Source organism: Ahaetulla prasina, chromosome 1, assembly GCF_028640845.1.
Source record: "Ahaetulla prasina isolate Xishuangbanna chromosome 1, ASM2864084v1, whole genome shotgun sequence".
Taxonomy (NCBI): domain Eukaryota; kingdom Metazoa; phylum Chordata; class Lepidosauria; order Squamata; family Colubridae; genus Ahaetulla; species Ahaetulla prasina.
The window spans coordinates 29462752-29474330 of record NC_080539.1 but is presented as its reverse complement, the minus strand read 5'-3'; the positions used below and the strand labels follow the sequence as shown (position 1 = coordinate 29474330).

At 37.9% G+C, this 11579-nt stretch overlaps 1 protein-coding gene across 1 annotated transcript; it reads left to right on the top strand.

Annotated features, from left to right (window-relative positions):
- Positions 1–1232: 1232 nt before the first annotated feature.
- SLC30A3 (solute carrier family 30 member 3) lies at positions 1233–11024 on the top strand. Its single transcript, XM_058163789.1, has 7 exons — positions 1233–1430; positions 1733–1879; positions 5462–5615; positions 6431–6635; positions 7642–7747; positions 9982–10116; positions 10714–11024. The coding sequence occupies exons 1-7, from the start codon at positions 1280–1282 to the stop codon at positions 10857–10859; spliced, it is 1044 nt and encodes a 347-aa protein (XP_058019772.1). The 5' UTR covers positions 1233–1279; the 3' UTR covers positions 10860–11024.
- The last annotated feature ends 555 nt before the right edge of the window (positions 11025–11579 follow it).

Here is an 11579-nt window from a genome sequence, read left to right as displayed (position 1 = left end):
TTATGAAAGACACTGCCAAGTTCCAAATAAATATAGGGTGGTGAATATCAGAGCTGAGTTACATCACTGTTGTGATATTGTGTTATATCACTATTTCTGCAGGGATCAGGTCAAAATCATTCCATGTTATCCAGCATTCTGCCTCCTGCAGTGGTCAGGCTAATATCTCCAAGAGCCTCACAAATAGGGCAGGAAGTCAAGAATCCTCCCTCACTCTTTGTTCCTTACAAGCAACTCAAAACCAAGGGGAAATTTGCTGTGCTCAGAAACCAGTAAAGATCTAAGATGCAGGCACATATTTGATAAATATTAATAGTATTTATTTTTTTTCTTGTGGATTGGTATAGTGATCAAATCTAATCCATTTGGTTAGTTTAAATTTCAATATATTGTGTGAACTCACCAAATTGGATTAACTGAGAAATAGGGATTAGCAAGTTGCAATCATTTCCATGACAGTTTTGTTTAACTTTCACAGAGAGTACATAAAAAATATGTTGTTGATAGACTCTTCCTTGGTCACTCCACTGCCAAAGATGTATGGTCAGGAAGGTCATTCTCAGTAAATTTGTTTTTGGTGTGCATCCATCTCCTTCCTAATTGGTTCAATTTGCTTGGTACCTTAACTAGCGCAGTTAAAGATCTAGTATAGTTTGTAGTACATTATAATTTATAAACTTGTTGTATATGTATCTGTGGATGGAGGGAGGGAGGGAAGGAGGTAGTATGTTATTCAAATCCATCCTTTTAGCTATCTTATTATTTCATATATTATGCAATCTCATAAAATAAGTTAATTCTATCAACAGGTTAACCTGTGCAACCAATATGTATTGCTCATTTGTTTATGGTTTGTTCTTGGTTTTAATCGACACAGCTATTTCTCCATAAAACCAAAATGTGAACATGTATCTTTACTACTCTCACCAGAATCCAGTGGGCTGCACCTTCATGATTTCTGCTCAAGCCTGTATCGTATTTTCCTTGCTATTTCTATTCTTGCTGGGTATTAGATTAACACCATTTCAACATTGGAGGGGGTGGGGAATTGATGTGGACTTCTGGCATCAGGATTCCTTGGTGCTCTTTGAGCTTGCTTTTTTTCTTCCAAACGTTTCATGTCAACCCTGAGCTACAAATTTTCTCCTTTATTAGTACTTCTGGCATCTGACCCAGATGGAGAGTTCTTCTGATGGCCCAATATTTTTTCAGTTTGTTTGCAGGTTCTCAAGATGTCTTTCCCAGCCTGCCCTCAGAAAATGGCCATGCAAATATATCTATGGTGGGTCTCAAGATGGAGCCATGTGTGGTCCCCCATTGTCATCTTATGCCATGCTCCACCACTCAAAGTCAACAGAAACATCAGGCTCAGCGGAAACTCAGCATTGCCTGTCTGGTCTGCTTTCTCTTCATGGTTGGAGAAGTTATAGGTCAGTTTTGTCAAAAGATACAATAGATTTGCCCAATTTATTAATTTATTAATCATCTGCATTCATCTAAACACATTTAACCTGGCTGTTGAACTAACTCGTTTTCTGGATTCATCTAACTCATTAAACCATAAACTGACTAAAAGGCTTTTGTCTATGTAACACATGAAGTGATATACAATAAAACATGATTATCATCAACCAGTTTAACAAGTTGTGCACATACTTATGCTAGGTTTTAATTGACCTGTCTCCATCTATGCTTTTAAAATCTCCGGGGGACTGTCTTGTTTGCTTTCCAGGTGGATACCTGGCACATAGCCTGGCCATCATGACAGATGCAGCCCACCTGTTGACAGATATGGGCAGCATGGGTGTCAGCCTTTTTTCACTCTGGGTCTCTACTCGCCCAGCCACCAAAACCATGAGCTTCGGCTGGCACCGCTCAGGTAGGTTCTTTCAATAGCTGACCAGTGAAAACATTCCTATAGTATCTCATCTCCCATAATTCCAGCAGGTTAGAACCCTTCTCTGACATAACAGAAAGCTGAAGCATGTTTTTTACACGGGAAGCTAGAGTCCTCCACAAATTGACACACAATCTAGAATAATTTGTTTAGATTTAACCAGAGTTGTGGAGAGATAGTTGCATTAATAAGCAGCTACACATGGCTTTCAGCACATATCCTGAGAATTAAGGTTACAAATTTTGCCTGACGAGATTAGAGAGGACATTAGAATAACTGAATTGGCCATTTACAGGAAATGGATGGAATGTACATTTCTAGAAAACTCTAAAAGATTTGTTCATGAAAAATTCCTTAGACAACAGGACATTTGTCCCTGATTTCATTTGTGCTACATCTGAGGGCTATTCACACCAACCTGTGCCTGTTTTCCATTGATAAAATGAATGAATGCTGAAAGATAATCCTGATCTTGTGGTATAAGATTTTCCTCTGATCAGAGTCTTTTTTTAAGATTGGTATTGGTTTGGGACTGAATGTTTGCAGTATTCCTTCCTTCTCATGCTAGCCTATGTTAAGATATCTCCATCTTATCTAAATAGTGTACCATATCTTTACATTTATTTGTTTTACTTCCTTAAACAATAATAGAAATCCATTTGAAACATACTTTTGGTGAGTATTGCCCTCCCGTGCGTGGGGTCTGGGATTGTTGTCCCCTTCTTAAAAAAATACATGTTAATACAGTGTCTCAATAATGCAACTTTGGTACTCGCTTCTCTATGAATGCTTTTTTCCCTATTGTCCCCTCTGGTTTTTTCTGTTTTCTGACAAAATAATTACACCAATTAAAATAAAAAACAGCATTTGAACATACTGTGAGACATCTTCAAAACATATCTTTGTGTGAAAGACTTGAAGGAATGAATTACTTCTCCTTTTTGAACCATTGCAAAGTAGTATGAGGGCAAAATGCTTAGAAAAAAACAAGGTAGAGCTTGTTCAGTAACCCTACAGTTTGGTTATTTGTAGTTAAGTAATTATTACTTTGTTTTTATTTACAATTATATAAATTATTAATTGAGAACCAGTTGGTTAAGACATCAGGTTAAAAACAGGAGACTATGAGTTGTAGCCTTGCCTCAGGAACAAAATGTCAATGGATAGTCTCATTCTGGTTATGATTGTTCCAAAAGTGCCTTTTCCCCCCAAATGGCAACTGGACTTCCTTGTTTTTTTTCTCTGAAAACTTTTGCTTCTCATCCAATAAGCTTCTTTAGTTCTGAAGGGAAAAAGGTTTATGGATGACCTTGGACCAATTACTTTCTCTTAACCCTAGGAAGAGGCAATTACAAACCATTTCTGAAAAAAACTTGCCACAAAAACTGCAGGGACTTCTCCAGGTGATCTCCAAGAATCAGTCATAATCGAACAGAAGAAGGAAAAAAGATTATCTATAAGCTGCTTGAGAGATTTGTTATCCTGAAAGGCAGGATTTAAAATAAAGAAACTTAAGTTGATGAAAAGTGATTTCTATTTTATCTCACATCAACTTTATACCATAGGATGAAGAAAATCGATGGGCTCAATTTCACCCAATTAGATTTATAATAAATGTTATGTCTTCACTATTCCCCACTCTTTTGTCAGTACAAAACAATGACATCATAAACTTGGTTTCCTCCCCAATCCCTTTTCTATTTTTATTTCTATTATCTCTATTTCTATTTATCAAATTTAAAAACCACCCATCTCACAGTGACTCTATTATGGCAATAGAGTCAATACTGAAATATGTTGCCCAACTGTGGGAGTGTGTCTATTACAGGCCCTCAGAATTATTTTCTCCTCAGGTTTTTATTGTTCCTTTTTGGCACATCTTCTACTAACTCATGTGGCATGGATAGGGTAGATCTGGTGTCATTGTGCCCTGTTGCAGTTTGGGGACTCTGTAGTGGCTTCTCTAAAATTACTAATAACTGCTTCTTTGAAGTATATAGCTTATTGCAAGTATATAGCTATAACAGTGATAGTATCTAGATAACTTATTTTCTCTTGGTTTTTTTTCGTATTGCCTTGATTTTTCCAACTATCAGGATTTTCTCCACTATGAGAAAGGTCTTTTCACATTGTGTTATCTATTTCAAATTTTCTTATTAATCTGTGTCCAGTGTTCAGTCTGATTTTACTTCCTGTGGTATTGAATGATGTGTTCTTACTACCCAAAGTATTCCCAATCATTTTTACAGCTTTCATAGCCATATCACTGGAGAGCTATGGGCTTGATAATGCAGACTTGTTATCTCTTCACATTAATATTTTGCCTAAACTTGTCTTTCTCCCAAGGAGGTTATATCTCTTGATTTCATGGCTATAGTCACCATCTCTGTACATTTTTGAGCCTAGGAAAATAATATGCTATTACTTCAATTTCTTCTCTATTTGCATTGTGTTAGCATTGCCTCTTGACAAAACCTTAGGGGTTTCTTATATTGAGCATTGAGCCAACTTTTGTATTTCCTTTTTTCATCTTTAACAAGAGATGTCTTCCTCACTTCAAGACCTCAAGGTATCATTAACATTTCTAAGGCTGTTGATGTTTCTCCCAACAATTTGAATTTCTATTTCTATTTCAACTGGTCCAGCATTTCTCATGATATATTCTGCACGAAAATTAAATAAAGTCTAGTACTTGGTACACTCCTTTTTCAGTTATTCCAATATTGAATCATTTACTTGCACCTTATTCTGTTTCAATTGTTACTGCCTAATCATCAAATAAATTCTAAAATAGTGAAATGAGATGGCTGAATACATCTATATTTTTAAAATCTATATATACATTTTGTTATGGACTGTACAGTTAAAAGCCTGAACATAATAAAAATGCCAAAACGGTTATCTTTTCGGAGCTCCTTTGCGTTTTTTGCTATCTATTAGTTATTATCAATGTAAACTCAAGTAACCCTGCCTCTTCTGAATTATACATCTGGCTGTTCTCATTCCATATATTGTTAAAACTCAGATTTCAAATCTTGAGCATTAGCTAATAAATGCAATTGTTCACTGAATACAACTGATTAGAGAATGTAAGGTTAAAGAGGAAAATCACAACACAAGGCTGTTTAAATCTTCAACTACGGGTAGTAATAAAATGAGTGGTCATTTTTATACTTGTAATTGTACTAGTAGCATCACCCAGCCATTGTAGAAGTGATATAAAACCTGCTTACTTCACTGTTATTTTGACATTGTGACTAGGTGACACTAAAATATCATGCAAATGATCTAAGGAGAACATGGCACTATAAAACATTTCTAAATACAAGTAGGGAAAGGGCCAATGTGAAAATTTAAATTAGCCTGTAGATTCTCCCCAATTTTTCTCCAAATAATTTTGAACAGAGCCAAGATGAGATCTAGGTTTTGCCCTTTTGGTGTGCAATTAATGCCAGTCTAATGCCAGTCTGCGTTATTATTCCCCGAGCAGCTTGCAGAAAGATCAGGAAGAAAATTGTCAAGATAGTCAGGGAACCTGAACAGCAGCTTTCTTTTTTCTCACAGAAACACTGGGTGCCTTGGCTTCTGTCCTCTCTATCTGGATCGTTACAGGAGTGCTGGTCTACTTAGCTTCAGCCCGCATAATTAGCAACGACTATGAGATTGAAGCTTCTGTGATGCTGGGCACTTCAGCCTGTGCAGTGGGAGTGAACATCATGTAAGGATTACTAGGATGGGGAAAATATTTGACTACTAACTCTGTGAGGAGGTAACTTTGATTATCAGGTAGAGTGTCTATGTGGGGCCGATTAAGCAAGCTAACTTCTATTGCAAGCTGTCAGCCATATACTTCCACTGATCGCATGTTGAAGGGGTTTATTATGAGCAGACAGGCCCTGTTTGTGGTCATAAGAAATTTTTTCTGCTTCTTTTTAAAATGCCAGTGTATTTGAGGGGTTTTGTTGATATTTCCAGAATTATTTGGTTGGTTTGACTGAAAATAAACTTCTACTTCAGGTGGTCTTTTGATCTGATTTTGCTAGAATCCACTTCCCTTCACTGGTCATCTTTACAAAATGACTTTTCCCAAAGCTGTTGCTTTTTAATCCTTCAAGATACTAGAGATTATGTGGAAACCATTGCTGATCCTATCAGGCAGGATTCTACCTAGCCTGTCTGTCTTTTTGCAAAGCAATTCTAAAATATTAGATAAACAATTAAGTATCCAAATAAAATATGTGCATATTTGAAAGATTTCCTATTTTGCTTGGTTGCCCTAAAAGCACTGATTAGGAGATGTCCTTAAGGATCTATACTATAGCTGCTACATTTGGCTATGATTATTTTGTAATTAAACTATATCACCACTATGAATATGATATATATGCTAATCCAGTTGTCTGTACTGATTGGTGAAGGAATAGGAACTATGGGCAGAAGAGGGTTTGCTGTGATGGATGGGATTTTTAGAATTGTTTGGTGAGAAATAGAGACAAAGATGACCTTAGTTACCACTCTTGAAATTCTCCACAGCATGGCCTACCTTCTGCATCAGTCAGGATCTGCACACAGTCATGGATTCAGCACAAGAGGCTATGAACAGATTGAGGACAGCCCTCATGGCCCCTCCATTCCCACCCATGACAACACCAGTGTCAGAGCGGCTTTTGTACATGTGGTGGGGGACCTACTTCAAAGCATTGGGGTCTTTGTGGCTGCCACTGTCATCTATTTCAAGGTATGAAGGATCAGGGTATGATACTTATTTAATACAATACGTCGTTTCTCTTGTTATCTAAATGAAATGCTCCCTTATGAGCATTTTCCTCCATTATTTCTACTTTCCCCCCAGCCTGAGGTAGTAGTTGTGCAGAAAAGTAGATGTGGAATCCCAGCACAAGTAAAGTCACCAAGGAGATAAATACTGTGAATAAACAACTGGTGGAAGAAGTAGCTCTTCCTCACACATTGCAAAAGAAACTATGGTTGGGCCAGATATCTTTGCCCTAATGGTGGGCCTGATTGGGAGATCAAACTTGGGAAAGAGAGATGCAGGTGTCTGATCGTTAAAACAAGGCACATTTTTATTCCAAAACTTAACCACCATTTCATTTGCTGTATGTGCAAATGTTTAGTGGAAGAGATACCAAGTTCCTATCCAGACTATTTGGGAGAAGGTAGACCAAGAAACTTCTAGAATTATCCTCATTGACATATAATGGAAATACTTTCTCTGTGTGCGTAGAAAGTAGAAATACTTTTGGAATTTTAAGGTATTCCCACAAAATGTGCATCCATGATTGGCTGGCCAGTAACAGAATATCAAATTGCATGAAAGAAATCTAAAAGAAAACAAACTTACCAATGAATTTAATGTTGGATGTGTGTTTAAAGAGAGCAAAATATTTTCAATCAGAATTAAAATAGCCATAAAACAAAATTTAAATATAGCATAGAAAACCCAGTTACCTTTAGAAGAATTGTCTGTGCTAAGTTTAGGCCTACTGTACTCTATCTGGGCTACCAGTCCATCAGAATGGTCATATGATTTTTATAGCTCAGATATAACAATGTCAACAAAGATCAAAATATATAAATATTCTACTGAGAACTTTGGCTATAAAAAGAGGGATTGTGTGACTACTTGTCCTTTTCCTTTGCAAAACCAACTCAAGGTATGAGAATTGGGAAATAAGTACCAGGATGCTTCATACTATCTGCCATTCCCTCTCCTTTTTTTGCAGCCCCAATGTAAGATTGCTGACCCAGTGAGTACTTTCCTCTTCTCAGTCTTTGTGCTGGGCTCCACTTTAACCATCCTTCGTGATGTCTTTCGAGTACTGATGGAAGGTAAGTTGACTTTCACAGCTGCAAGGGGGCTACATTACAGCGGGACAGACATTGTTAAAATAATTCTACAATTATTCTTGCAGATAATTGGTTTTATTATAGGAAGTTATTAATTAACAATGGTTTATGTATAATTAACAGTGTAAGTGGATGGTATAAGTGCATTTAAAGCTATGGGCAATGATGGCAAGAGCAAAGGAATTTTCCTTTGTACATTGTACAGATGTACACTGAGGAAGAAAAGAATGATACAGAGCTTTTTAGTATGTATATCAAAAGGTGAAGAAATGAGAAACCACCAGAGGGTTTGCTCATAAATTGGCCTTTAGATATCTTGCCTCAAGTGGCAAATGTTTAGAAATAAACTATTAAGACTTTTGAAATAAGAAAATAACCTAGGCAGAGTCTGTGTTGATCAAATTAATAAGATCTTGATCATGATGGTGAGCAACTACCTACAGTTAGTTACCATACGATGTGGGATAATTTCCAGTCAAATCTGTAATAAAACATTGCATCTGTGCTGCACACAATCAAATTGAAATGCTCCACTTTATAGCTCTTGGCAATAAGTCATACCTACTGCAAGATATTACAGGCTGCAAAAAAATCATACTGGCAGTCTATTCCTGCTTCCTGTTTTTTTAATTTTTCACCTGGCATTTGACATTCTGTGGTACCAAAGGATATTCATACTTGCTGTGCTGTTTTTTAGTTGTTTATCCATTTAAATATTGCTGGAGATTCTCAGTCATCCAGGTCATAGTTGTTTCAAAGGTGCTTTTTCAAAAGGCAACTGGACTGTTTTTTTCTTGAGGAAGAAGAACAAAATGTTTTGTTTCTCATCCAAGAAACTTCATCAATTGTGATGGTGGCGGGGGCGGGAATGGAAAGATAGGTACTGAGAGTTGTGACTGTCCATTTAAATAAAAAATCCTTTATCCTTCTGCAAACCTTGAAGTTTCTCAAGAGCTCCTCTTATCTTACATTTGTCCTGATATGGCTCAAATCCTGTTTACACTTGCCACTCATGTCGGCACTTAGCTGGCATTGATTTGATTGATTGGTTAGATGCCATCAAGTCAGTCTTAGCAACCACATAGATAGGTTTTCTCCATAATGATCTGTCCCTAGCCTGGTTTTTCAGGTTTTCCAGTGGTACACCCATAACTGAGTCCATCTGGATTGTAGATGGCATGATTACAGCTAAAAATTCTGAAAGCATTATGGAATTTACTGGAAATGGCCAAGACCCCATATCAGCGTAAAGGAGGCTCACATATAGCTTGGGTTTCAAGGAAACACTAAGAGTCTGACAATTAGCCATGGCTCTTTTCAAACTGCAGTTACAAACCAAGAATTGTATAATGGCTTTTAGATTAGTAACAGCATCAAATGTCCCTCTGTTCAGGAACAGTGTTTTTAGATAAAAAGACCATCACAGATGTGTATGAGCCGCAATTTTTTAAATACGGGCATAAGCATACCTGAGGCTTGTTATGCTGTCCAAACCTGTGCAGCCAGCATTAGTTCATGGAATCTAGAATTTGAAACAAAGATTTCTAATTTCCACAATTCAGCAATGCTGGATGCTCAGGATCTCAGGTAACTACCGGTACTTGTCTTTGATAAAAGAGCCACATAGAATCAATTGTGTGTTTTAGATAGTATCCTTCATACTCTCATTAATCATTTATTCAGTTTTGATCATTCACACACTCATTAATCATCAATTGACATATGTGTTATGTGAAGCCAATCTAAGTTGGACTTACTCAACAAATTTTAACTAAATCAAGGCTCTGTGCAACTTGTATGTATAGAAAGTGGTTATGCTCTCCATTGGGGGAAGGGCAGAACTGGAAGGTGATTTTTCTGATCAAGGCAAAAAATAAAATGATGTGCCAGGTATACTAGTCCTCTCAAATTTCATTAGAAAAATAAATGGAACTATGTTTTCTCAAGACTGGTTTTGGATTAATGTCTCCGTGCTGAGCTACACAGTTGATGTGACAGTGCTTTCCTTAGCTTAGGAGGAAATTGCATAGAAGATACTTCTCTTCTTCTGCATCTTGTGTCTTCCTCTCAGGATCTGTGCATAAAATGACTGCTTTATGGTACGTTTGGATTACATTAGAGGCAGTCACTTTGCACAATTCAAGCAGGGATCTGAGGCTTCTAAATGGGGATTGAATTGGGCCCAGTTAAATGTGTGCCATTTTTCTGTCCTTCAGGGACACCACGAGGTGTGGAGTTCCAAGCAGTTAAGGAAACCCTGCTCTCTGTCAAAGGTGTGAAGCAGGTCCATAATCTGCACCTCTGGGCTTTAACTCTCAGCCATCATGTTGTGGCTGTACACCTAGCTGTTGGTGAGTACTTTTTTTCCTCCATTCTGAGCAGCTGCAGACCATGCAGGAAATCTGCAGTGTTTCATGGGCTTTCAGACTTGGTTTATAAGGACCATACGGGCTTTAAAAAAAACCCAATTTTTGAAAAAAAGGCATGACCAAGAATACATTGGACAGAACCTTTATTTTCTCCTAGTGTGTGGGTGGTTGCGGTAATGTTATTGCTATTGTCGTTACCTCCAGGAAAACCAAATATCTGAATGCTTTTGAGATTCTTTTTCAAGTTTTAAAACTATCTCAAATCTTGTTTGCAGATGTATAAGGCCCCCATTTCATCTTTAAAATTTTCAACAACACCCCCCTCCATGGTTCTTGGCCTTATAAAATGGAACCCTTTACTTATCCCAAACCTGTGGTGTTCTTGAGCTTTTTCAGAAAATTGTCTTTTGTATTCTTACTTGGAGATGCAGAGGACTGAATTCGGGATGTGAAATAGGATCTCTGCTATTCTGGCCTGGGAACTACAAATAATAGCTTTTATTTCCCTTGTAGGGGAGGGAATGCATGAGATAGTCTGAGCCAGTTTACAACTGACCCTACTTTGACCTTTGCTTCCAGAACCAGATGCTGACATGGAAGTTGTCCTACAAGAAGCCACAGCTCTGCTACAAAGCAAGTTTGGCTTCTTCTCATGCACCATTCAGGTGGAGCACTACCTGGATGACATGGCCACCTGCCACCAGTGCCAGGACCCACAGGACTAAGGGGAAAGTGCTACCCCATCTACTTTTCTCTTCTCTTCAACTGCCAGTCCCAGGAGGTGCCTGGAAATCCAGAGCCAGAAGCAGGGACCAGCCTCTTTTGCCATTCACAGCAAAAGCCTCCTCTCAATGCATGTTTAACCACCATATGCAGGAAATGGTAGAGCACCAGGGATAATTGTCTGCCCAGCCAAGAAAGTCTCCATGGAAGACTTGCATCCCTCCAAGCGCAGTCTTGCCTCTTCATACTGCATTCCGGTCATGTGGGGCCACAACTGTTTCCCATGTTCATTTGTTAAGTGTGTTGATGTACAAATCACAACAGAAATGGGGATCTGGTGGCAAGGCCTTTAAACATCTTTGCTCTGAGATGAAAAGCAATCATTTTTTTCAATCTGGAAGCTTGGTGCTTGTTCAGGGCTTTTATTGTGACCATCTCTGTTTGCATGTGTTGCAGGAGTAACAAAAACTTTTCAAAATGAATGTGAATGATGAAAGCATGGGTGGAGCATCATTATTCCACTCCACCTCCTATTGTGACTAATACTGCAAAAGTAGAGCAAGCCCAATTTTGCCTGCAGAACAAACGAGCAACAAAATTAGCCACAAAAATGTCTTCTGACCCAGTGAACTCACCATCTCACCCCAGCTGAAGTTATCTTTATTCCTTTTCCTGGAGAAGTTGAAATTTGCATAGTTTTGCTGTCTAAACCAAGCTTTAAA